This window comes from Malaclemys terrapin, chromosome 23 (assembly GCF_027887155.1).
Source record: "Malaclemys terrapin pileata isolate rMalTer1 chromosome 23, rMalTer1.hap1, whole genome shotgun sequence".
NCBI classification, from domain to species: Eukaryota; Metazoa; Chordata; order Testudines; family Emydidae; genus Malaclemys; species Malaclemys terrapin.
In genome coordinates this window covers 4,535,447-4,563,286 of record NC_071527.1, presented here as the reverse complement: position 1 = coordinate 4,563,286, position 27,840 = coordinate 4,535,447, and the positions used below count along the sequence as shown (strand labels likewise).

Genomic DNA, 27,840 nt, shown 5'->3' with positions numbered 1-27,840 from the left:
ATTGCCTAGCCACTATAAAGCAACAGCTGACTGTAATGTTAAAAATGGGCCTTGAAAAGGGATCTAAAGGAAGACAGGGGCTCCAAAGATATTAGGAAAACCTTTGTTTTCCTAATATCTGACCTTTATTTCCCTTGTTGCAGATTAAACTCATTACTTCTTTTCCTACCTTCAGGGGTTATGGAGAAGAACTGACTACAGGCCTCTCTATAACCGCAGATTTGAAGACAACTCTCAGGTCCCTCCTCTGCTTTCTTTTCTCAAGACTAAACTTGCCCAGTTTTTTTAACTTTTCATCACAGGGCAAGTTTTTTAAACCTTTTATCATTCCGTTGCTCTCCTTTGGACTCTCTCCAATTTGTCCAGTGGTTCTCAAACTTCTGTACTGGTGACCCCTTTCACACAGCAAGTCTCTGAGTGCGACCCCCCCCCCTGTATAAATTGAAAACACTTTTTTATATATTTAACACCCTTATAAATGTTGGAGGCAAAGCAGGGTTTGGGATGGAGGCTGACAGCTCGCAACCCTGCATGTAATAACCTCGCGACCCCCCCACTTTGAGAACCCCTGTTCGATAGTGTGTGCGTGTGGGTCTTGAGAGGCTAGCAGAGAATATTTGACCTCGAAGGGTAAGGATGTCGGAGTGAGATTTTCTTTGCTTTAGATTGTAGTAAAATTTTCAATGCCTTGTGCCTGACAGTTGCTTTTCATTACCCCGCTGGGGGCCGCAACCCACTAGATGAGAAATGCCGACTAGAGCAGCTGCATTGATTTAAACGGAGAATCCAAAGAACAATTTACCAGGAGAACCAGGAAAGAGTGGAGGACAGAAAAGTAGAAGCTGCCGCGGCAAATTTACTGTGACATCTCTCCATATCCCTCCACCAGCATCTTTACTGTTTACATCCCTGACACTTTCCGCTGGGAGCCTACCAGCTCTCACATAATAAATCGTTTTAGCTCTGGAAAGCAGTTGAATAGGAGACCTCCAAGGAAACAGCTTGATGCTTCAAGGAGGAGTTGATAATTCAGCTGACATTCTTCCCTCTGAATTATTATGAAGATAAAACTCTCATATAGCGCTGTGGGGTGTTAGAGAAATGGAGGGGCCTGGCCCCTTGTGCTTTGGGATCCTCTGATCCTTTTCACAAGAGTCTGAATGTGAAACCTGGCACGTTGAAGGAGCACATTCCCTGACCTCCCTCAGCAGTACCTACGGGCAGTGACACTCCCTGAAGGCCCAGTCAGGAACTCTTAAGCATTAGGAAACTATAGGCACCACAGGCACTAGGGACCCTATAGCACCTTGCAGCAGCCCCCTCATTAGGACCCCACCAGAGCCCCCGACACTAGGACCCAGCAGCAGTCCCAGCATTAGGAACCCCAGACATTAGGACCCCATAGCACCCTGCATCAAACCCAGAATCAGGACCCTATAGGAGCCCCAGGCATTAGGGCCCCTATAGCACCTTGCAACAGCTCCAGCATTGGGACCCTATGGGAGCTACTCACACCAGAACCTCCAGGAGCATGTGGCTGCCCCGGCATTAGGAGCCTATAGGATCCCTGGCGCCTATAGGATCCCCAGAACCTATAGCACCCTGCAGCAGCCAACACCCAGCATTAGGAGCTTATAGGAGTCTCAGGTAGCAATCTGCCACAGCCCCAGTATTAGAAGCCTAAAGGAGCCTCTGGACCCTATAGCACCCTGCAGCACCTGGGGTTTTAGGCAGGGCCGCCCAGAGGATTCAGGGGGCCTGGGGCAAAGCAATTTCGGGGTCCCCTTCCATAAAAAAAAGTTGCAATACTATAGAATACTATAGTCTCATGGGGGCCCCTCCAGGGCCAGGGGCAAATTGCCCCACTTGCTCCCCCCCCCCTGGGCAGCCCTGGTTTTAGGAGCCTGTAGGAGCCAGGACTTTCTAGCGCCCTGCAGCAGCCCCGCCATTAGGAGCCTGTCACGCGGCAGGCGCTAGGACCCCGCGGCGGCCGGCAGGGCGGAAGCCGGCGGCGCTAGGACCCCGCGGTGGCCGGGGCGCGCCGGCCGGGATACACCTGTGCCCGGCGGCGGCGGCGTTTCCCCGCTGCCCTCCCCCGCGCCCGAGCCCGGGCAGGTGAAGGGCCTGGCCCCGCCCCCGAGCCGGGGCTGGGCCACCTGGCGCGTCCCGGCTGCTGCAGCCGCGTCCCGGGGCTCGGAACCTCCCCCAGCCAGGTGAGTCCGGCTCCCGGGGGGCGCGGGATCCCCCGAGGGGGGGTCGGCTCCCCGCAGGAAGGGGGGGCGCTGGAGGGAGCGGGATCCCCCTGGGTTGGGGGTGTCGGCTCCCTGTAGGAAGTGGGGGCGGTATCCCCCCGTGTGGGGGTGTCGGCCCCCTGGAAAAAGGGGGTATCTCGGGTGGGGGTGTTGGCTTCCTGGAGGAAGGGGGTGCTTTGGGTGGGGGTGTTTTGAGTGGGGATGATGCCTCCCTGGAGGAGGGGGTGGTATACCCTGGGTGGGGGTGTCGGCTCCCTGTAGGAAGGGGGTGGTTTGGGTGGGGGTGTTTTGAGTGGGGATGATGCCTCCCTGGAGGAGGGGGTGGTATCCCCCTGGGTGGGGGGTCGCCTCCCTGGAGGAAGGGGGTGTTTTGGGTGGGGGTGTCGCCTCCCTGGAGGAGGGGGTGGTATCCCCCTGGGTGGGGGTGTTGCCTCCCTGGAGGAAGGAGGTGTCTCTGGTGGGGGTGTTGGAGAGGGTGGTATCCCCCAACTGTGGGGGGTGTCAGCTCCCTTGAGGAAGTGGGGGACTCTGTCTGGGGTGGGGGGTGCTGGAGAGGCTTGTTGGGAGAGTGGGCAGGGCTCTTGGTGGAAGTATCCCCCTGGCTGTGGGGTGTGGTATTCCCTCCAGCTAGGGATGGGGGTGTATCCCTGGAGGAAATAGGGGGGGTTGTCTCTGACTGAGGTGTGGGGTGCTGGAGGGTTGTGCTGGGGGGCAGATGGGGCTCTCTGTGGTGGTAGCCCCCTGGGTGTGGGAAGTTGTATCCCCCCAGCTAGAGATTAGGGCTGACTCCTGAAGAAGGGGGGGTGTTGGGAGGAGGGAGACAGGCAGGTCCCCGGCTGGGGTAGAGGTTAATGAAGATTTTGCTGAGGGACAGACAGGGCTTGGGGTGATGTCCCCCTGTTTGTGGGGTGTGGTATTCCCCTGGCTATGGGTGGAGGTGGTTCACTGGAGGGAAGGGGGGAGGTGTTGGGGAGCAAATAGATTTGTGGCGGGGGTGGGCACCTCCTTTGGGGACATATCTGTGGCTGGGGGGGAGCAGATGGCTCTGGCTGGGGTAGGGGGTACTGGCGGGGCTCTCTTGGGAGCAAACAGGGCTCTGGGTGGAGGTATTCTCTTGGTTGTGTGGAAGGGTTTCCCCCCTCTGGGGTGGCTATGATAACCTGGAGAGAAGCAAGTCTCACGTTGGCGGCAGAGGGGGTCTCTCTCTGGCTTTGGGAAGGATTGGGGACAGGCAAGTCCCTGGCTGGATGGGATGTCACGTGCCCCTAATTGTCCTGTATGATGAGTTTGGTTCCATACCCCAGTAGAAGTTGCGGGCAGAAGAGGGCCAGGTGAGGTAGGGGCCACACTGAGTAGTGTGCTGTGAGGTTAGACCTCCCTATTCCGGCGGGTCAAAGACTCTCTTCATGGGGGGGGCCTTAGGCTGCTTCTCCCCAGCCTGGCCTGCTTTTCTCCCTGAACATTCAGTTTCCGCCCACAGCTTCTCCCAGGTGCAGCCTCTGGAGGGGAGTGATGGGTTCTCCATGACTGCACCCTCCCTGCTCCTAACCAGGCTGCTGTTGGTGCTCCAGGGGGTGCGGATGTGCATTTGGAGCCAGGAGCTGGAAGGCACCAAGCACAAGACTTGGGGAGTGCTCCGTGCTAAAGTTTGACGCATCATACTCCTGATGTTGCCAACCTCTCATTAAAAAAATCACAATTGGCTTAAAAATCATGAGATTTTTTTTTTAATTAAACAATATTTCTTGTGTTCTTTTATTTAGTTTCTGAGCCCTTCGGGTGCACTCTGGTTACCTTCCCAGGCTTTCTCTGCAAGATGGAGGACTATTTTTTAATTCCTTTCTATTATTTTAATGAAAACTGAGGTTTTTCACCATGACTCCAGGTGCTGAGGCTTTAAGAATAACACTAAAGAGTGTAAAGCCGCAAAGAGTCCTGTGGCACCTTATAGACTAACAGACGTATTGGAGCATAAGCTTTCATGGGTGAATACCCACTTCGTCAGATGTCTGTTAGTCTATAAGGTGCCACAGGACTCTTTGTCGTTTTTTACAGATCCAGACTAACACGGCTACTACCCCTCTGATACTAAATAGTGTGACACTTGCAATATAATCATGAGGTGTAGCAATGCAGAACTCACAATATATGAAACATGTGGCGTATCTGTAGAATAACAAAATAACTATTGTATGCAATAGTCCCCCAAGCTCACCTTTATTTATCTTCTTACAATTATAGTTAGAGCATGCAAAAGGGGCAGAATAGATTTGATGTAAGTGGGGTAGGCTAACAAACTAATTACTAGAGAACTGTACCTGACTCTGTTGTACAGGGAGGGACAGACCTGGTTTCTAAAGAAACAGTGGAAAGGCTCAGTTTTCCCCCCTAAAAGTAGCCAAGTGCATTGCTGTTGTGGAATCCCTAAGCTGGTGTGAACATCATGGCAGTTAGGAATGACCCTTGTCTAGGTCTGCCGAGTTCCTTTGTGACGTTTCACGCTGTCTTCTAAAGAGGCACGGAATAAGCTTGTCCATGCCTAGACTTTGAAAGCTGGAAAGTACAGCTATGATCAGCTAGTCTGCCTTTGAACTTCAGCCAGTGATTTCTGCAGTGGAGGAAATTATTCTTTGCGTATTAACATAAGTGAATGCTATTGAGCCCAGTAATTTGTGGTTGAACTTGAGAATATATTTAGACCAACACCCAGTCTTGATTTTTAAAGACTCCGAGCTATGACTAATTTGGTATTTCCCTTAATAACTGTCCCAGTAGACAATTAACTCTAGCTATTACATGTTGCCTCTCACCCAAGCATCTTCAGCTCTAGTTTTTTTTTATATTAACACTCAGTGCAAGGTCAGTTTTTCTGCTGCAAATGGGCACATGGATCTGTACTCGCGTAGTCTTTGGCCTACCATATCCATCCAGGGCATGACTGCTTCATGGCGCTCTAGGCCAATATCACACCCTCATACGGACGTTAAATGAAACCCAGTATTAGTGCAATGTTCGGGGGAAGACTTTAAAATGCACACACATTCAGAAAATCCACAATGAAGCGTCAAATGCAGACCGGGTGGAAGCAGTTGCAATTTAGTTGAGTTCAAACAAAGTTGCACCTGCTTACATGTAGCTTGAAATTACTTGAAGATTCCAAGAGCTTGATTTTGGTCTTCATGGCAGTGACCAACATGAATGTTTTTAGTTCCTTGACAGGATATATATATATATATATATATATATATATATATATATATATATATATATATATATATATATATATATATTTTTTTTTTTTTTAAGTCTCCTCTTCCTAGTCCTCCGTGGTTACTAACACCACTGTACTGTCAGAAGACTTCAGACTCCTAATCTTGGTGGAAGTTATCAGTTTGGTCTTTTGTGTTACTGTCCTTTACAGACCTTCTAATTAATTTTTTTTATAGTATTGTTCGGTTTTTGTCCTGAATCAAAATGGTGATACCAGTACAATAGTAATAATAGAAAAATATATGTATTATTTATTCTTAATCTTTCTGGTTGTGTTTTTGTTCAGCACCAAGCATACGATCAGCACTTAAATAATAAATAATGCACTGTGGGCTTTTCCAGGTACTTATTTCCTGTCAAATACAAAGCCAAATGGAAACTCTCCAGCTGAGTTTAAATCGGCATTAATTTTGGCTTAGTGAGCATGATGGGAAGCGTGTGGAGAGAAAGTCTTTCTCTTGGAAAATATATGGCTGTGATGTCTCTCCCTGCATTTAGCCTAACCCAGGCTAATCTGATGTCACTTTCTTTTATGCGACAATGTGTGGTTAGTGAGTTAAACCAAAAGAGACTTGAACACCTGAGCTGAGGAATGTGATCCTTCCTTAGGGAGACTGAGTGGAATAAGATTTAGATACAAAACTGCTGTCCAGGAAAAGAACTGAGGGGAGATGGCGTATAGAATAGGGCAGGACACAAAGGAAAGTGGTGATGCTAAGTAAAGGGGTAATGGTGTTCAGGATGAGATGCAATGGCGGGTTTGCTTTCTAGGGGTTAGTATTTGTGTCGTTGATGAGAGAGGCATCCCGTGTATCTGTCGAACCTCAGTTACCTATATGGATTGTCCAGTCTGCTTCCTGCAGGAACTGGACGTGCTTTTGGGTGGCTAGTACACCCCTGAGCCTTCTCCCCCTGCCTTGGTGTCATTAATAGAACTCCGTGTTTTCTCCAGTGCTTTGGAATTGCCAGAATGAAAGATTTTTGTTTGATCTATGGGAATTCCATTGAAAAGCAGCAAGACCTACAGAATGGAAATACTTGCCGTTAGCAGCTGGTGATCATGGCTTAGTTGGGCTAAATGACCAATACCGGTATGTGCAGGTCTGTAGTTATAGAATTAAATACTGCAGTTCAACCCTCCATGGTTGTGAGAAGCCTTCTAAGTGTAACCCCAATTCAGTGTTTTTTCCATCATCTGCATTCAAATAACTCCAGTGCATCTGTTTCTGTTCATAGCCCCCTATTCAATAAAGCACTTCAGCACATGCTTCGCTTTAAGCACACCAGTAATCCAATCCCTGCTCAGCCATTGACTTCAGTAGGATTTAAGCATGTGCTTAAAATTAAAAACATGCTCAAGTGTCTTGTTGAATAGAGATTGAATAATACTCCTGCGCTTTGCTGAATTGGGGCCACAGAGAGAAAGAGGATGATTAGACTCACCTGGAACTCAGCTGACTTCTGGCTTCTGTTCTTGGCATGGCCATGAGCTTCCTATGTGACCTTGAGCGCATGGCTAATCAAACTTCCTTCCCTTAAGGGTTGTTGTGAATGGATTGACCTTTGAGCTCAGATGCTGCAGTGACAAATGCTCTAGGAAAGCCAATGCATGAGAATAAATAACTTTCTCAAGCTGTGGGAGAGTGAAATTGAAACTAGTCCTTCTTTGACATCAACTGCTGGCTAGTAGATGGGAAAACTTATTTTTGAGCCCTCTAATGCATTGGGTAACCATACACCTTGGAAAATGGGGAAAATCTCTTGGGTCTAAACAACTCTGCCCAGTCTTGGTTTATCTAAAGAACCTCAAGGGGTAGGAAAGAAGGATCTCCTGTCCTTAGTAATATAAACCTGTTCCAGCACAAGGAGAGCTGCAAAATGACAATTAATTCACACAGGAGTGCCTTTGTATTAAAGTGACCACGCACTTTGCATTGTAACACTGTCCTGGTGGCATTTGTTTCCCCAAGTCAATATCGTAGTTATGTGTGCTGCTAATCTCTGCGCTACTGTGCAAATATGTAAGTGGATAAAACTGGTATGCTTCCTGCATGCCACGTAGAATAGAAGGCTGTGGTGTTTGCTTTTTTGGGGGTGGGGGTGTCATATTGGAGAAAGTAGGGAGATCCTGAGAACCATTTTCTTTTCTTGCAAGGTGTCTAGTGCGTCTTTGCTTCAGCTGGTTTGGAAATATTGCAAGAATAGGCTTTATCGTACTGTTTCCACCTCCGGCTTCAATGAGGAAGTTCAGAGATGCACACATGCTAGTGTCTCGCACACAGTATGTGTAATGTCTCACTGGATGCCTGAGCTTCAAAAGCTAATGTCTGGTCAGTCATGATTTCATCTGAATCTCATTGCCTGTCCCTAGCATAGTAGCTTCTGAAATGCAATGAAGACATAAAGAACATTTTGGGTTTAAAAACTTTTGTATGACAAATGCGAAGTGCTCAATACACGGGTAAGTAGGTCTTGGGAAATTCCATGGTCTGTGTTATACAGAAAGTTAGATCACTAGATTATCACATGGTCCTCTCAGGCCTTCATCTCTATTAGTCCAGTTTAACCAGCACATGAAACGGGAGGAGCGAAGAGGGTGAGGTGGTTTTTTGTTTGTTTGTTTGTTTTTTTTGGGGGGGGGGGGATTGTGTGGAGTATGTGGGAAGTAAGTGCTTGGTGCCGAAAGTATGAATTAAGTAGAGAGAAGTGTAAATGAAGTTATAGCTGTAAAATCCACCCTGGCAAATCAAACTCACTCTCTCTGTGTGCTCCAGGTTTAGACGTAATGACTCAGCTCTCATAGAGAGTTTAAGATGTCATTTTATTTCAGACCGGATATGAGCTGTCTGTTACTCGGCCGCTAGTAGTAGCTGGCTGCTTTTTCGGGCTGAAATGTCTGTCAAACAGGTTGGTTGTGTGTCTCTTTTGTTGGATTATAAAATCAACAAGCCACTGCATTTATTAACACTCAGGTTATGATCCCTCTGAAACAGAGAAAAAGGGCTTCTGTTTGACATGGGTGGAGCAGGTGTTTCATTTTGACCAAATATCAGTGCGGTAGGTTTTTGTTGCTTAGACAAGAGATCTCACTGCTAAGGTAAGACGAGGAGTATCTAATTCCTTCTCATGTCCCGAGAAGTGTGGTCTTGGGGCGGGGGTGGAATTTTGATACTTTGCAAAAATTAACTAGTAAAAGTTCATATTACATAGGCACTTTTGAAAATGTTATTCGTGGTCTAAATCTAATTTGAGGGTATTTAGGAGCCTAAATCCCAATTACTTTCAATGTAATTTTAGGCTCCTAAGGACCAGATTTTTTAAAGGTACATAAGTGCCTAAAAATGCTGATAAGCACCTAAAGGGATTTTCCAAAGCACCTAGGCTCCTAAATCCCACTAGGTATCTATATACCTTGTACAAAAATCTGGCCCGAAGTGCTTAAGTCACTTAAACGCTTCTGAGAATGTTACCCTGTAGCAACAATATTCTGGATTTTAAACGCGAAGTGGATTTTTTTTAATATTAATCTTTTTTTTTTTTAAATAATTCCTCAAGTTGGGACCAATAATGTCATTTCTCCCCGCCCCCCCCAGGGAATCTTGCCATAAGACTTTTGCTGGAAAAATCAATCTTGTAATCTTCTGGTAGAAGAGTTTCTCTGATTTAACAGCCCTCTTGTTTCTCTCAACAAAAGCAATCTTATTTTCATAGGAGCAGGAAAGATTCATTTACGGAATGTATCTTAAGTCTTCTTTATTGCAAGACTTAATTTACCAGCCCTGTGTTCCTGGGAGTAATGCTTCTGCCAAAAACTTGGTCTTTTAGCAGCAAACTCTTCCCAGCCATGTCTAGGCTTTGTAAGGGGCAGGTGATCAGGAGAAAATAACTACCGCATGAGGCAAAGCTCTGAGCTGTTATGGAGCTTTATGAAAGCCAACACTTCTGATTACGTTTCAAGTGCAGTCCCAAGTGTGTGAACCCGAAACTGTCTTAAAATGCCTCTGCTTTTTAGCATAGCAACTGCAGAGGCTCTTTTGTTTGCTTCAGGTGAAGTTTACTGAAGAATCCAGTTCATGCAGTTTGCTGACGTGGCTGTTGAGGCAAACCCTTCGGTGGATGAAGTTTCAGGGTGGCAAGAAATCTCTCTTAAATCCTGGTTTCTTTTGTCAGCTTCCTGGGCTAACAGGAAAAACTACTGGTGTGTGCCTGTACCAAAGTGGGGACTCTGCTGTGGGTTGTAGCGAAGACAGGTAGTATAAACAGTAGATGCAGGAAAGAAGAAAGGGATGGAACCCTGGTCTCCCAAGTTGTAGGCCAGTATCCAAACCACTGAACCGTCCTTTCTCACTAGTCCTGATTCGCCTGGATCTGCCCTTCACATCATTCCCCAAGGCTCGTATTTATTGAGAACTTTGGAGGAGAAGGTGTTTGATCAGAGCTGACGTTCAGACAGGGACATGGAGAATTGTTGAAGGATGGGATTTTTGGAGAAGGGGGAGTTAGCAGCTGTATTTTTGCTTGATTGCCTGTCTCAAAATTATGTCAGACTGCTACAGTCTCAGGTGCCCTTTCAAAAAAAAATAAAAAAAATTGGAGTTTTCTTAAAATCCCACAAAAGTGACCAAAACAGACAGCCCTGCTGAACTTTGCTGCCTCATATGTGGCCCATGAGCCATGTTCATAGAATCATAGAAATATAGACCTGGAAGGGACCTCGATAGATCATCTAATCCAGTCCCCGGCACTGAGGCAGGACTATGCATTATCTAGATCATCCCTGACAGGTGATTATCTAACCTGCTCTTAAACACCTCCAGTGACTGAGATTCCATATCATCCCTAGGGAACTTGTTGTAGTGCATTACATTTAGGAAGTTTTTCCTAATGTTTAACCTAAATCTCCCATTGCTTCTTGTCCTGTCCTAAGTAGATATGGGGACCAATTTATCACCCTCCTCTTCATAACCTTTTATGAACTTGAAGACCGTTATAATTTCCCTGCTCCAGTCTTCTCTTCTCCAGACTAAACAAACCCAATTTTTTCAATCTTTCCTCATAGGTCGTGTTTTCTAGACCTTTAATCATTTTTGTTGCTCTCCTCTGGACTTTCTCCAATTTGTCCACACCTTTCCTGAAATGTGTTGCTCTGAACAGGACACACATACTCCAGTTGAGGCCTTACCAGTGCTGAGTAGAGTGGAAGAATTACCTCTCGTGTCTTGCTTACAACACTCCTGCTAATAGATCTCAGAATGATGGTTGCTTTTTTTGCAACGTTATTACACTGTTGGCTCATCTTTAGTTCGTGATCTACTATATCCTCCAGATCCTTTTCTGCAGTACTCCTTCCTAGACAGTCAATTCCCATTTCGTGTTTGTGCAGTTGGTTATTCCTTAAGTGTAATGCTTTACATTTGTCCATGTTGAATTTCATTCTGTTTAATTCAGACCATTTCTCCAGTTTGTCAAGATCATTCTGAATTCTAATCTTGTCCTCCAAAGCACTTGCAACCCCTCCCAGCTCAGTATCACCCAGAAACATAAGTGCACTCTGTATGCTGTTATCATGTTGAGCATAACAGTAACACAGAGATTATTTTGAGTCTGTGAGGCCACGGAATTGGAGAAATGGCTTAGAAGTGGCTTATCAGTAGAGAGGAAAAGCTTCCCATTGGTATTTTAGCAAGAAGGAGACAATCCCTTGAAACTACCCAATGTCACTCATTAGTGGAGGCAGCACCCATCTAGAGGCATATTCAGCATCAATTTTATTATTTATTTGCATTATTGTAGCACCTACGAGCCCCAGTGGTGCTAGGCGCTGTACAAACACAGGACAGAAAGACTGTCTCTGCCCCCAACGAACTTACAATCAGACTCAAGAATCCAAGCCTGTCTGGGTGTTCTTTCTGAGGGTTCCCAGATTCTTGAACTTGCTGTGTCCACCATGACGGGCCAAAATAATCCAAATTAGGTGACCTTTCAGGCACACTGCAAAAGATCTCTGCTTTGAGAGGGCTTCTGGAAAGGGCTGAGGATTTGCTATTACAATGAAGAGGTTGAACGGAGTTTTTGTTGGTGGCTGGTTGACTGAGTTCCTGTGGAATGATTGTTTTAATGCTGATGGTACTTCATTCTGTTAAGACATTCGCTATATAGGGGACCTAGAGCCCTGGAGAGGTGTCTTGTATCGTTTTAAATCTGAATAAAATCAGTAGGGAGATTAAAATAAAACTGATTTCTTTGCATTAACATAAATGGGTATTTGCCAGCTTTAAATCTGTCGAGGCTCATAACGCCAAATTTCAGTCCCAGGATTGTTCTTTCTGCACAGCGCGTACCCTTGAAAGTCAACGTCAGGATGGCCGCAGGCTTGCTTACAGCTCTCCTGCTAAGGTGTCCTTGATCTCACAGTCTTCCTTGTAGCTAAAAGCAATGACCCCTACATCCCTGGGACATAGATTGGATTTTCCCTTGCTTTTAGAGATGCGGCCACTTCTCTCTTGGCACATAAAACCTCACACAGCCAAGAAAACAGGAAAGCTAGAGATAACCTTCTTCAGCCCTCTGAACTAATAGCAGGTGTCTCATTCCACTTCAGGACATTAACCGCCTGCATCTGTGTAATTACACTAAATAAAAGGCTAAAATATCTGGAAATCTAAGGTGAGTAGAAAGTGGTAGAATCTCGTGAATGATGCTCTCAAAAAGTGTACAGGTTCCTGTTTATCTTAAGTACTTATCAGGGCCCCATTTCCATAGCATGTGAGCACCTCATAATCTTTAATGTTTATCCTCATATCCCCATGAGGCAGGACAGTACTATTACCCCCACTGTACAGATGGGAAAACAGAGACAGAAATTAAGTGACATGCCTAAGGTTACAAAGGATGCCCATGGCAGAGCCTGGAATTGACCCTGAGTCTCCAGAGTCCTAGGTTAGTCCTCTAACCACTGAACCGTCCTGCCAGTGCCAGAAATATACTCCTATATCTAAATTGTGTGTGTGTAAAGTTTGACGCTCCCTTCTGGATTGAAGTAAAGCACATATCACATTCCTATGAATGCCCATCACTCCGTACCTACAGATACACCTGTCTCTCTTAAAAGTCCAAATGAATCCGTGGTGCAAATAGACCCAACTCCTGGTGAAAGCACCAGGAATCCTGTGTATTCAGGCTGAGGTTGAATTTTGCCCTACTGGTTGTGTAGGAAGAAGTTCTACTGAGACCGCCAAACTAATATAGCCAGTCTTATGTCCCATGGTAGGTAATAGATTCATAGATTCATAGATTCTAGGACTGGAAGGGACCTCGAGAGGTCATCGAGTCCAGTCCCCTGCCCGCATGGCAGGACCAAATACTGCCTAGACCATCCCTAGTAGACATTTATCTAACCTACCCTTAAATATCTCCAGAGACGGAGATTCCACAACCTCCCTAGGCAATTTGTTCCAGTGTTTAACCACCCTGACAGTTAGGAACTTTTTCCTAATGTCCAATCTAGACCTCCCTTGCTGCAGTTTAAACCCATTGTTTCTGGTTCTATCCTTAGAGGCTAAGGTGAACAAGTTCTCTCCCTCCTCCTTATGACACCCTTTTATATACCTGAAAACTGCTATCATGTCCCCTCTCAGTCTTCTCTTTTCCAAACTAAACAAACCCAATTCTTTCAGCCTTCCTTCATAGGTCATGTTCTCAAGACCTTTAATCATTCTTGTTGCTCTTCTTTGGACCCTTTCCAGTTTCTCCACATCTTTTTTAAAATGCGGCGCCCAGAACTGGACACAATACTCCAGCTGAGGCCTAACCAGAGCAGAGTAGAGCGGAAGAATGACTTCTCGTGTCTTGCTCACAACACACCTGTTAATGCATCCCAGAATCATGTTTGCTTTGTTTGCAACAGCATCACACTGTTGACTCATATTTAGCTTGTGGTCCACTATAACCCCTAGATCCCTTTCTGCCGTACTCCTTCCTAGACAGTCTTTTCCCATTCTGTATGTGTGAAATTGATTTTTCCTTCCTAAGTGGAGCACTTTGCATTTGTCTTTGTTAAACTTCATCCTGTTTAACTCAGACCATTTCTCCAATTTGTCCAGATCATTTTGAATTATGACCCTGTCCTCCAAAGTAGTTGCAATCCCTCCCAGTTTGGTATCATCCGCAAACTTAATAAGCGTACTTTCTATGCCAATATCTAAGTCGTTGATGAAGATATTGAACAGAGCCGGTCCCAAAACAGACCCCTGCGGTACCCCACTCGTTACGCCTTTCCAGCAGGATTGGGAACCATTAATAACAACTCTCTGAGTACGATTATCCAGCCAGTTATGCACCCACCTTATAGTAGCCCCATCTAATTTGTATTTGCCTAGTTTATCGATAAGAATATCATGCGAGACCGTATCAAATGCCTTACTAAAGTCTAGGTATACCACATCCACCGCTTCACCCTTATCCACAAGGCTCGTTATCCTATCAAAGAAAGCTATCAGATTGGTTTGACATGATTTGTTCTTCACAAATCCATGCTGGCTATTCCCTATCACCTTACCACCTTCCAAGTGTTGGCAGATGATTTCCTTAATTACTTGCTCCATTATCTTCCCTGGCACAGAAGTTAAACTAACTGGTCTGTAGTTACCTGGGTTGTTTTTAGTTCCCTTTTTATAGATGGGCACTATATTTGCCCTTTTCCAGTCTTCTGGAATCTCTCCCGTCTCCCATGACTTTCCAAAGATAATAGCTAGAGGCTCAGATACCTCCTCTATTAGCTCCTTGAGTATTCTAGGATGCATTTCATCAGGCCCGGGTGACTTGCAGGCATCTAACTTTTCTAAGTGATTTTTAACTTGTTCTTTTTTTATTTTATCCGCTAAACCTACCCCCTTCCCATTAGCATTCACTATGTTAGGCATTCCTTCAGACTTCTCGGTGAAGACCGAAACAAAGAAGTCATTAAGCATCTCTGCCATTTCCAAGTTTCCTGTTACTGTTTCTCCCTCTTCACTAAGCAGTGGGCCTACCCTGTCTTTGGTCTTCCTCTTGCTTCTAATGTATTGATAAAAAGTCTTCTTGTTTCCTTTTATTCCCGTAGCTAGTTTGAGCTCATTTTGTGCCTTTGCCTTTCTAATCTTGCCCCTGCATTCCTGTGTTGTTTGCCTATATTCATCCTTTGTAATCTGTCCTAGTTTCCATTTTTTATATGACTCCTTTTTATTTTTTAGATCGTGCAAGATCTCGTGGTTAAGCCAAGGTGGTCTTTTGCCACATTTTCTATCTTTCCTAACCAGCGGAATAGCTTGCTTTTGGGCCCTTAATAGTGTCCCTTTGAAAAACTGCCAACTCTCCTCAGTTGTTTTTCCCCTCAGTCTTGATTCCCATGGGACCTTACCTATCAGCTCTCTGAGCTTCCCAAAATCTGCCTTCCTGAAATCCATTGTCTCTATTTTGCTGTTCTCCCTTCTACCCTTCCTTAGAATTGCAAAGTCTATGATTTCATGATCACTTTCACCCAGGCTGCCTTCTACTTTCACATTCTCAACGAGTTCCTCCCTATTTGTTAAAATCAAGTCTAGAACAGCTTCCCCCCTAGTAGCTTTTTCAACCTTCTGAAATAAAAAGTTGTCTCCAATGCAGTCCAAGAATTTGTTGGATAGTCTGTTCCCCGCTGTGTTATTTTCCCAACATATATCCGGATAGTTGAAGTCCCCCATCACCACCAAGTCTTGGGCTTTGGATGATTTTGTTAGTTGCTTGAAAAAAGCCTCATCCACCTCTTCCACCTGGTTAGGTGGCCTGTAGTAGACGCCTAGCATGACATCTCCCTTGTTTTTTGCCCCTTTAAGCCTAACCCAGAGACTCTCAACACTTCCGTCTCCTATGTCCATCTCTACCTCTGTCCAAGTGTGTACATTTTTAATATATAAGGCAACACCTCCTCCCTTTTTCCCCTGTCTATCCTTCCTGAGCAAGCTGTACCCATCCACACCAACATTCCAATCATGTGTATTATCCCACCAAGTTTCAGTGATGCCAACAATGTCATAGTTGTATTTATTTATTAGCACTTCCAGTTCTTCCTGCTTATTCCCCATACTTCTCGCATTTGTATATAGGCATCTAAAATACTGGTTTGATCTTTCCTCCCAGTTTTTTCCTGACTCTCCTTTCTCTCTGCCAATATAGCCCACACTCCCTCTTGTTTCCGACTCATTTCCCCGGTCTCCATGTTCCCCACTTACCTGTGGGCTTTGCTCACCTGTCCCCGTCGAACCTAGTTTAAAGCCCTCCTCACTAGGTTAGCCAGTCTGTGTCCGAATAGGGTCTTCCCTCTCCTCGAAAGGTGAACGCCATCTCTGCCTAGCAGTCCTTCCTCGAATAGCATCCCGTGGTCTAGGAAGCCAAAGCCCTCCTGGTGACACCATCTTCGCAGCCAGGCATTCACCTCCATGATGCATCTGTCTCTGCCCGGGCCCCTACCTTTAACAGGAAGAATTGAAGAGAATACCACCTGTGCTCCAAACTCCTTCACCCGTGCTCCCAGAGCCCTGTAGTCACTCTTGATCCGCTCAGTGTCACACCGCGCAGTATCATTTGTGCCCACATGGATGAGTAGCATGGGGTAGTAGTCAGAGGGCCGGATAATCCTCGACAATGCCTCCGTAACGTCTCGGATACGGGCCCCCGGCAGGCAGCATACCTAATGATCTGATGCAACTAATTGAACTGCAACTACCTAACTATTTAACCAACCTAGGATTTAAGTTGTCAGCTAGCCTCCACACATGTAACTTTATTACAATCTCCATAGCGTCTTTCAGTCCTCCCTCATCTTTGTTGTAGTGGGAAATAACTGTCAGGGATCTGTAGTACATAATAAAACAATGTGTGTATTATATAGTATTGCACATCTTCCGTAAATGGGTCTGAAAATACAAAATCTTTCAGTTGCCTTGAGGCCAGCCTGAAATTTGGTTTTGATCTTTATCCATGACTCTTAGATCTGGGGAAGACTGAGAGGGGACATAACAGTTTTCAAGTATATAGAAGGTTGTTACAAGGAGGAAGAAAAATGATTTTTCTTAACCTCTGAGGATAGGACAAGAAGCAATGGGCTTAAATTGCAGCAAGGGAGGTTTAGACTGGACATTAGAAAAAACTTCCTAACTATCAGGGTGGCTAAACACTGGAATCAATTGCCTAGTAGGTTGTGGAATCTCCATCATTGGAGATTTTTAGGAGCAGGTTAGACAAACTCCTGTCAGGGATGGTCTAGATAATTAGTCCTGCCATGAGTGCAGGGGACTGGACTAGATGACCTCTTGAGGTCCCTTCCAGTTCTATGATTCTATGATCGAGCAAAATATTCTCCGTTGGATAGGGAGTGGGTCTTCAAACCTGGTGGTGAGATTCAAAAAAGGTTTGGACAAAGTTTTGTTGTTTGTTTTGCAGTTTTAATATTTACTGCAGCTGCTGTTTTAGGTACAGGACTGGCAGGGCCGGCTCCGGGCATCAACTTGTCAAGCAGGTGCTTGGGGCAGCCACTCCGGAGAGGGGCGGCACGTCCAGCTATTCAGCGGCAATTTGGCGGACGGTCCCTCACTCCGGCTTGGAGCGAAGGACCTTCCAACGATTTGCCACTGCAGATCGCGATCGCGGCGCTTTTTTTTTTTTTTTTTTTTTTTTTTTTGGCTGCTTGGGGCGGCCAAAATCCTGGAGCCGGCCCTGAGGACAGGACACAAAATCGCTAAAATACTCCAAGATGGGCTGTTGTCGTGATATATCCAGCATGATCAGAAGCAGAAAATACTGGAAAATCTCACAAGAACCAACTCGTGAGATTTCAGCCCAGCTTTGCAAACCCAAGAGATTTGGATAGTCCAGAGAAACAACCAAAACAACCACATGTAGAATGTCTCCAAGATATTGGAGCTAATATTCCACACTGGAGCTGGCTGAATATTTTCCAACAGAATATTTTTTCGTTTGTAAAATGCCAATTAGTGAAAAGCGAAACATTCTGTGAGAACTTGTTGGTTTTTGTGTGGTTTAAAAAAAAATCAAAACATAGCATTTTCATTTTTCGTTTTAAAACTACTTTTCATTTCAAATGTATGTTCTATTCTAAATTACAATATCCCTTTTTTAAAAAGTCAAAATAGAAACAAAATATTTTAATTGACCTGAAGCTATTTTTTTCCCCCAAAAAAATTATTTGGCTGGAAATTTCTAAATTCATTGTTTTGTTCTGATTGGGGAATGAAAACACGTTTGAAAATTAGGAAATGAAAGGTCCTGTTCCCCCACTGATTTCCCCCTACACACTCTGCCAGTGGGTCACAACACTTCCAAGGAGTCATGTCCTCTCTCTTGCATCTCAAATTAAATGATCTATTCACATTGTACCTAGACTAAATTCCATCTGCTAGGTTCTTTATCAGTAGCACATTAGTGAGGTAAGCATGAGTTTATAGTAAATAGAGTTCATACATATTTCTTTGTTTCCCCCAGGTTTGGAAAAGGACATCACATGGCCATGGAATAGCCAAAGAACATAAGGCCCTGAAATGCACATAGCTCTAACTTAGCGGGGATTTTGGAAACATCCCTGAAGATGAGGCTATTCCGGCGAAATTATGGCCCATTGAAGCTGGCTTTGGTGGGTGTGGTCTTTGTGATCTTCCTCTTCATAATACAGAAGGATGTCGGGAATGGGGACAACACCGAGGAGCCCTGGCTGAAAAACATTGTCGAGAGGAAAGACCAAGTGATTGACATGATGATGGGGGCAGTAAATAACATTCGTGACTCGATGCCAAAGCTACAAATCCGGGCTCCGGTTCAGCAAGAGGAACCTTTGCAGAGCAGCAAGTCCTGCTTTCCAGGTTACTATACCCCAGCTGAACTGAAACCACTGATGGAACGACCGCCCCAAGACCCCAACAGCCCAGGAGCCGAGGGCAAAGCTTTTAAAAAGGACCAGTGGACACCGCAGGAGACTAAGGAGAAGGAGCGCGGCTATGAGAAGCACTGTTTCAACGCCTTTGCCAGCGACCAGATCTCTCTCCAAAGGGCGCTGGGACCTGACAGCCGACCTCCAGAGTAAGAACTCCCCCTTCCTCCTCTTATGCCTGTTGTAAATAGCAGCACAAAAATCAGTACCGTGGGAGAGATGGGATCTGTAAACCCAAGTCTTGGACTGAGGCCACGTCTACACACAAGTTGCACCAATATAACTTAAATCTGTTTTTTCAACCCATGTAAACTTTAATTTGGGTTCATCATAAGTCATTTCCTAACTGATGTAAGTTAAACTAAAATAAGAATGGTCATGTGGCCCTTTGCACCTGTTTAACTAAATCGCCTTAAAGTAACACCTGAAAGTTGCACTGGTTTCAACTGATGGAGACCAGCTCTAAGATCCAGTGGAGAGAGGAAGTCTTTCTCATTGCTATCCTCTCCGGAGCCTGATTCTTCGCTGTCTTGCATTTTATCATTTATATTTGTGCACAATGAATGTGAAAAATGTTACACCCATTTTGCCCAGGTATAAATGATGACCCAAGTGCAAGGCAAGGGAGAGTTATAGTTGAGGTTTCTGTTCTCAAAGTAAGCCAGAGGAATTAACCTCACATCTTCCAATTTAAGAGCATGGAAGATGTGTGGACTGCGTTGAAAAGTCTGACCCCCATCTCGGCAGTCTGAGTCTTCTCTGCATTACAGCAGTGACCCAATAGGGTTTTCTGAAGCTCTCAGAGAGTTTTCTGAAGCACTGCTTAATCTAGCATCTTTCCTTTCTTAAGCCATCGCTAGGTTTTTTACTGTAGCTATTACAGGGTCCGGGCAGCTAGTTTGTGTCTCGTTGACATTATATTTGCTTTTCAGTTTTGAATTCAGGTGTAGCCTGGCATTCCCTTCCTTCTTAGGTAATCCGTCACAAACGCCACCAAAATGTTTTTCTGAAAAAGGGTTTTTTGTTAAACCAGCGTATATAGAATTTGTGCCATTCCTTTCACAGACAGATGCATCTGTAATTCTCATTTGAATGCTGAAGTTGCTACTGCAAGCCGTAAATATTCGCCGGGGTAGATGAGGTTCTGAATGGACACACATCCCAACTCATGGCATTGTTTCAGAAAAGCTCTATTGTGCATGGGGTGAATTTAGTTACTGAAATAAACTCCCCTAGATGCAGAGTCATTGCAACTCCCAGAGCTGCAGCTGAGTATCTAGGCTAAATTCCACACTCTGATACATCCAACATCCTCCCGTTGACCTGAGTCAGTTGCGCATATACACTGGAGGCAGGGCCGGCTCCAGGCACCAGCTTCTCAAGCAGGTGCTTGGGGTGGCCACTCCGGAGGGGGGCGGCACGTCCAAGTATTCGGCGGCAATTCGGCAGACGGTCCCTCACTCTGCCTGGGAGCGAAGGACCTCCCACCGAATTGCCACCGCAGATCGCGATCACGGCTTTTTTGTTTTGTTTTGTTTTGGCAGCTTGGAGCGGCCAAAACCCTGGAGCCGGCCCTGACTGGAGGGCAGAGTTCATCCCATAGGCACCAGTCCAACTTGGGTAGAGCCGGGTGTATGAGAGACTTCCAGGGGCCTGTCTCTATTACAGAAGTTGCACTCATGTAACTAAATCAACTGTACCTGAATTTCAATGAAACGAAAGCGGTTTAATCTAGGTTTAAATCCGTTTAAGTGCATCTATAGTATATCTAGATTGATCTTTTTCTTTTTTCCATTTGTTACGACCAGTGCAACATTTGCAACGTAGACTAGGTTTACACCAGACAAGCATTAAAGTCAGGGAGAACGTTGACTGCGCTAACTGCCTTATCTAGGACTAGCCAGTTACTGGGCTGGTCTACACTAAAGGGGGGGGTCGATTTAAGATACGCAAATTCAGCTACGCGAATAGCATAGCTGAAGTCGAAGTATCCTATTCGACTTACCCCGCTGTGAGGACGGCGGCAAATCGACCGACACGGCTCCCCCATCGATGCCGCTTACTCCTCCTGACAAGGTGGAGTACGCGCGTCGATTCGGGGATCGATTTATCGCATCTAGATAAGACACGATAAATCGATCTCCGAGAGATCGATTTCTACCCGCCGATCCAGGCGGGTAGTGAAGACGTGCCCACTGATGTGAAATAGTCCCTAGCCGCATGATTGCTTGACTGACTTTTATGGATATGATGGTAGGGAATACTGAAAGACTGTGGCCATAGTTTGACCGTCAGCTCTGATTAGTAGGCACCATTGGGACAAAGGGAGATCACAAGAAATCTCCCCACAGCAGACTTAAAGTGAAAGCTGAGGGCAATAATTCTTTCCTTCTTCCCTCCTCTTCTGTCTCTTACACTCTCCTACCCAACTTCCTCCTGCTGCCCTTTGTTAAAAACCAGCCAACATAAGTCTCCCAGGGCAGATACAGCCCTCCCTTTAAAGACAGAGAAGTCTGCCTACTTCAAAAACACTTAATTCCGTGTTCCCAGACTGCCCTTGGATTTGATCGATTTTTCCCTTTATTCCTAGGAAGCGCCCTGCCCTAACTTTTCTTTCTTAGATGAGTGGAACAGCCCCCTACCTTCCTGCTATGGCTAAAGGAGTCCAATGTGCCAGAGTAGGCTTGACCTTCCTGTGGTCTCAAGCCAGGCACTCTGAGACTTCAGCCTGCCCCCTTGCCGGGAGGTGGGTTAGGAAAGGCTTTGTAGAGAGGGCATTCAAGAAAACGGCTTTGAATAGTGGTTAGAAGCCCAGACCCGGTTTGCAGACTGTTTCCCCCAGCAGGCAATTATCTTTGCCTAGCAGGTGTGGCTGTGACAATGGAAGGTCGCTGAGTTCTGGAAGGGGGAAGCACAGGAATGGTATTCAGCCAACCGAAAAGGCATAAACCAATTGAAATTAAAGCGGAAAGCGCTCCAGAACCGAAACATAAATCGGCTAGCTGGAGGAATTGGCTCTGCCCCTCAGCTGGAAGGGGCCGTCATTGTTTGATTTCGAGGCCGAAGCAGAACCTGATCTGCCATGTGGAACGCTCCCCCGTTTGATGTGTAGCTGAAGTATGTAGGATGTAAGGGAGCCGTTCACACGCCCTCCGGAAAGTTCAGAACGGGGCTCGCATGCGGTCGAGTCAAAAGAAGAGGGAGTTGGTGTTTTTTTTTTTGTTTGTTTTTTCATGCTAGCCCCAAAGTATTTCAAGACTCTTTTTGGTGCCATCCTTAGGAACAGCCTATCCCAAATGTCATGGATATTGAACCAGCTGTAGCTGGGAGCTTTTCTTATTCCAAAAAGAGAATAATTCTATTTACATATTCTTATACGTATACTATTTATGTATGCACTGTATGGATCGAACAAAGAAAGATTTTCAGATGTATAGTAACTTTGGGATCCCTGAAGTGGTACCTTCAAGGGACCAGATTCTCCCCACCCCCCTTCAAACAGTGCTGAGCATTTGTCACCTGAAAATCAGGCCCCTTTTAAAGGTTTCATCTTAGGCACCCAAAAAGTACTAGACACGTGGGAGATGGGGTGGTGAGGGCACTAGTCTAGAGCTGGGTTCTAGTCCCTGCTTTGCCAAAGACTTCCTGTGAGGCCTTGGGTGAGTCACTTAGTGTGTCTGTACCTCAGTTCCCATCTGTACAGTGGAGTGTTGGCAGGCTAAATAGACTAAAGGACAGAGATGCTAAAGTAACAAGACATGGAGGAGTCTAAAATAGATGGGCACTTCAGCAAAGCTTAACCTTGGAGGCTGCAGCCTGGCTGTCTACGTGCTTTAGGAACCTGCTTTAAACCTATTAACTCACCTAGCAGTGATTGTTAAGGGGGTTTGTAAACCTTTCGCACTGGAGGAACAGGACTGGAAACAGGATATAGAGTCGAGAGCAGATACAAATGAAATGGGATGGCCATAGGATGGCCTACGGGAAGGAGTCTCAGTCTATTTGGCAAAAATCGCCACCATGTTTGTCGCTGAATGTTCCCCTCTGGTTGGTTGTGTTGGAGAGGCTGTGAATTGAGTGAACCACTGAAAAATGAGGTTCCCTCTCTCTCCGGAATGATGCTTTAGTGCAAGCGTCTCCTCCCGCTGCACCCGCTCTGCGAAGAAACGAAGGACTTTGCTCCACAGGGGGCGCTCTCTCTCTCTCTCACACACACACACACACACACACACATTTTCAGAGCTCAGCTCCCATCGTGGCAGCTAAGTGGCCTTGCACATTAATGAGAAAAGATGCCCTTCTATTAAATACTTATATTACAGTCATCCCTGGGGGAACATGGATCCCCGCTTTGCCTGGTTTAGAGCCGTGATTTGAACCTGGTTGTCCCATATCCCAGGGGAGCGCTAACCACTGGGCTATTCTGAGGCGGGTCTCATCTTTTGCGAAACTTACCAAAAGGTCTCTGTGTTCTCTGGATGCAGAAGGAGAATTTTTTTGAAGTCTTGAATCTTTGCAGGACAGGAAAACCTGCCATCTGGGTCCTCTGGATCTAACCACACAGGATGCTGCTGTTTGAGCTCAAAGATCAGGCCTGCTAGCTTGTAGACAGTAGTAGACCCGTAAAGCTGTGAGGTCCAGGCTCTAGAGGGAGACACAGCCAAGAGCAGCTAGAGCATTACAAACGCACTCGCTAACTAGGCTCGATTTCTCTCGTAGGTGCATTGATCAGAAGTTCAAGCGCTGCCCGCCATTGCCCACCACCAGTGTCATCATCGTGTTTCATAACGAGGCCTGGTCCACCTTGCTCCGCACTGTGTACAGCGTCCTGCACTCCTCCCCTGCCATCTTACTGAAGGAGATCATTTTGGTGGACGACGCCAGCACAGATGGTGAGTTCGGGCCTTGGAACTGGTTGTGGGAAGCACATCCAGGGGGATGCACTGCAGAGACTCTGGGTGATATAGGGTCCCCTGCTCCCTCTCCCCAATACCATTGTAACTTATGTACCTCATCACGGCACCTCATGGACATTAAGGGATTTAACCCTCGCAGCAACCCGCTAAGACAGGGAACTGGGGCGCAGAGTAGATTAAGTGACTTGCCCAAGGTCACGCGCACAGTCTGTGTCTGAGCCCAGTATTGAAACCAGGTCTCTGGAGTTTCAGTGCAGTGCTCTGTCTATTAAGCCTCCTTCCTACATGGCAATCTCTTAGATCCCTGGCTGCTAAAAGGCCCCTTCCCTTCCACTGGAAGGCTGGGGCCTGGTTTCTCAGTTACGCTTTCTGCACGTGGGGCAGGGCTTATGTAGGATTAGCATGAGGGCAAACTCCCTTTATTCCAGGACTGTGCAGGAGCTAACCCAGTTCCTGGTGTAGGGCTGCTCTAACTTAGGCCCTGGGAAGTAAAGCATCTAGAATAGCCATGGTGCATGCACAGTACATGTGTCCGTATAGTGGGGGCTGGAAGCAGCATTGGTGTAGCGCTCTTATTAGTTCTATTGGCTCAAGAAACTGCTTGCACAAAGGACGCTCTTAGTGGGGCTGTTTTACACCCGCTTAAAAGCCCTAGCAGCCCAAAAAGGGACTTTATGGGCCCGATTCCAAGTTACATTAAGAGCTCTAAACTCTGATGCTGGCCTCTAGTTAGTCTCAAAGTGGCTTTTGCTTCCGCTTCTGTGATGCACAGCTGGGTGTGAAAATGAGACCCATAGGGTACTCCAGAAAAAATAACAATACAGCACAGTCTGTTGCACCAAACTCAAGTGAAACTGGTCATCCAAGGGCCGAAGAGAGCTCGGTCCCTAAAAGCCTTTCAGCACAATTGCAGATAACTCCCATTAAACTGCAAGGACATTCCCTCGGGGCTGCAAGGCTGGAGCCTTTGATCGGCCAGTAAAAAGGGGGGGGAAATGCATTAAGCTGCTCGGCACATGCAGCTGACAGATTAAGGAAACGGGGCGAGTAATATCCGCAGCGATGACTCCAATAATAGTGAGCTAATTTCCACTCGGCAGTAACACAATTGTTCCCAAGGTGCCAGCTTTTTCCGAGCTGGGCTGCAAAGAGTTGATTCCCAGACAAGACCCAGCCCACCAGAGGGGACTCAGCTAAAATGAGAGCGCTGAAGAGTTCCTAGTGGCTCAGCCAGGAAAAGCTTCCGATAAGGCTCCCCCAGAATTGCTGCTTCCCACAATGCACGAGGGTCCCGTTCTGCAGGTTACTACAACATGCGTGCCCAGCAAGCCTGGTTAAGGCAGGCATCCCTGAGGGGGAGACAGGCCTCCCGATCTCCAGTCTCAGCCCTTTCATTTTTTTTTTCTGTAGCTCTTTTCAGGGCTTTATTGCAACCTAACTTGACCCATCTGTAACAGATGCAGTGGCGCCTGCCTGAGATTGCAGAGAGCCTGAAACAATCGCTCAGAGAGATGTGAAGTGCCCCATTCACTTCAGCAGGTGCTAACTTGGGTGATACTTGAAATATCAACACTGTTCAGTGTTTTACTGCTTGCCAAAGCATGAAAGGAGAGGAAGTATTCTATTAGGAAGAGCTACATAATCTATTCTGACTGTTGGTTTATTTTGGGCCTTTAACAAGAAGAGCCAGGTTTTGAAGGGGGGTTAGTTCCACTTTCCTCAAAGGAAGCTTAGTTCCCAAATGTCTGTGGCATGCTGGGTTAATTATGGATGGCGTATTCCACCGATGAAATCTGCTCCACAATTGGCACACGAGTTAGGCTGTTTAACGCTCCCTGGAGAAGGAAAGGAGACTTGCAAACTTCACTTTGCTTTTGGGCAGGTGAAATGAATCACAGGTTCCCACCTATGATTGTGGAGGTGGGGGCTAGGGAGCGGAGATCATATTTTTGGCCTAGCAATCCTGACCATGCCTTATTTTCGGTTAAATGCCGCTTTCCATTTCCACGTGCAGGGGAGGTGCAATTCCAAAGAGTTGGTAACGTTCAGACGATCCCCTTTGTATATGTGGTGGATTCCTTGATTCTTGGTAGCACTGAATCCTGTTTTGTTTTTTTAAAATCTGATCTCTGCACATAACTGTCACCAAGTAACAAGCTGGGAACCTCTCCCACATCCTGTAAACAGAACACATTACGCTTTCCATCCTTGGCAATTACTCACTTGCAAGGCACACTGCCATTTAGCGATCTAAATTAGTTGCAACCACGGCAAACTAATCATATGGTTCAGCATCAGATCTGCCTGCAGCTTTGATCCTGGAGAAGATCAAGCTTTGACCAAGTGGTGGGGGTGGGGATAAACAAATATCTTCAGTTTGTGAATGGGCAGCCGCACGGACCCTCTATAGGGTTGCCACCTTTCTAATTGCTGGTAACTGGGCCCCTGAGGCCCCGCCCCTTGCTCCGCCTCTCCTAAGAGGCCCTGCCCCCATCACTCCTCTCTTCCCTCCTCGCTCACCGGATCATCTTCACTTCTCTTCCTACCCCTGGCTGGGCTCCCTTTTCCCCGGGGACAGGAGCTGCTGCAGATAGGAGGCAGCCCCAGCTGAATAGGGCTGGCGTGGTTAATGACCCAGTGCCTCCCCTGCCCCACGGTAACCAGACTCTCGGTGTCCAGTCAGTACATCTGACCGGACACTGCCAGGTCCCCTTTTCGACTGGACTTTCCGGTTAAAAACCAGGCACCTGGCAACCCTAAATGGCACCGGGACACAAGCTAAAAACAGGACCATCGGGGTAAAATCCAGACGGGTGACAACCCTAATTCCCTTCTGAACACCATATAGGGCTGAGGGGTCCTTATTTTGGGATCTGTGTTTATATGAACACCATGTGGGCATTGAGTGGAGGTGAAACTTATATTATGATTCGCTTTACTCAGTTTGTGGGATGGCTTTATTGTCTTGTTTTCCTTTGTATTATGGTAGAACCTAGAAGCTCCAAACCCCACTATGATAAATGCTCTGTAGACAGACCATGTGCATCTACACTGCAGTCAAAGGAAGAATGTGATTGTAACGTATAAATATACCCAAGGTAGCTTTAATTGATCTACCTCGCATACCGATAATAGCGAAGCCATGGCTGTACAAGCCTGCCTGGGACCCTGAGTGCATGCTCGCATAGGCACTGACTTCCCCTCTTTCACGTGGGTCCTCGACCCCCGCTCTGCCCCCGGCCCCACTCCACCCCTTCCATGAGGCCCCGCCCCCTCCCTACCCCTATTCCAACTTCTTCCCCAAATCCCCGCCCCGCCTCCTCCCCTGAGCGTGCCACGTTCCCACTCCTTCCCCCCCCCCCCCCCCCCGGAGCGTGCTAATGCTGCCAAACAGGCCAGGCAGGAAGCACTGGAAGGTAGGTGGAGGACCAGGGACATGGCGGCTCTTGGGGGGGGAGGACGATGACATGGGGCGTGGGGTGAGGGGAGCTTGACTGCCGGTGGGTGCAGAGCACCCACTAATTTTTCCCTGTGGGTGCTTGAACCCCAGAGCAACCACTGCGTCGGCGCGTATACGTACTTGCACTTCAGCCATTCACTGCTGTTGGTACCAAGATAGCTAGATTAAAGCTAGCGCAAGCATGAATACACCCACTGCAATCGCACCTCTGATTGCAGTGTAGCTATAGCCATCGTAAGAGACGGACCCTTCCCCGAAGAGCTTATCATTTTAAATGCATAAAACAAAGGGTGGAGAAACTAAGACAGGAAGTGACTCGCCCGTGGTCATGCCAGCGGGTGAGTGCCAGGGCCAGAAATAGAACCTAGATCTGCTGAATGACTCTGTCCAGTGTCTCAGCTGAACGTTACCACCCACATGTCCGCTAGCAAGCAGGCTGGTTAAGAAGTTTGGCGAGAGGACAGGTATGTGCCGTGTGTGGTGATTCCCACTCGGTGCTCAGAAGAGGTTTACATTTTGCAGCAGGGGATGCTCTTTTTGTTGTTGCACTCTTCAGGGAAGTGTTACTCCCTGCAGCAATAATGGAGCCCTCGCTCTGACAACGCAAACAAAATCAAGTCAGTTGGCTGATGCATGCCCCATGCTAATCCAGAGATGTTTCAAGCCTCCAATGACCTCTCTACGCTCTTAATTTAATGCGACTGCGGTCGCCGCTTGTGTAGGGAAAACCCCTGGCAGGCCGTGCCGGTTTGTTTATCTGCCCCATCCACAGGTCCCGCGGTTCACCCCTGCAGGCCAATGGGGGCTGCTGGAAGCGGTGGCCAGTAAGTCCCTCGGCCCGCGCCGCTTTCAGCAGCTCCCATTGGCCTGGAGCAGCGAACTGCGGCCAGTGGGAGCCACGATCGGCCAGACCTGCGGACGAGGCAGGTAAACAAACCGGCCTGGCCTGCCAGGGGCTTTCCCTACACAAGCGGCGACCCCAGT

The 27,840-nt window shown here is 46.8% G+C and overlaps 1 protein-coding gene across 1 annotated transcript in view; it reads left to right on the top strand.

The window, feature by feature from the left end:
• The first annotated feature begins 2,068 nt into the window (after window positions 1–2,068).
• Window positions 2,069–27,840, top strand: part of GALNT6 (polypeptide N-acetylgalactosaminyltransferase 6) — a 44,381-nt gene continuing 18,609 nt past the window's right edge. Inside the window, exons 1-3 of the mRNA XM_054012965.1 lie at window positions 2,069–2,213; window positions 18,039–18,629; window positions 23,200–23,372. Of these exons, the coding sequence (XP_053868940.1) occupies window positions 18,142–18,629; window positions 23,200–23,372 (661 nt within the window). The 5' untranslated portion in view covers window positions 2,069–2,213; window positions 18,039–18,141. The remainder of the gene's footprint in view (window positions 2,214–18,038; window positions 18,630–23,199; window positions 23,373–27,840) is intronic.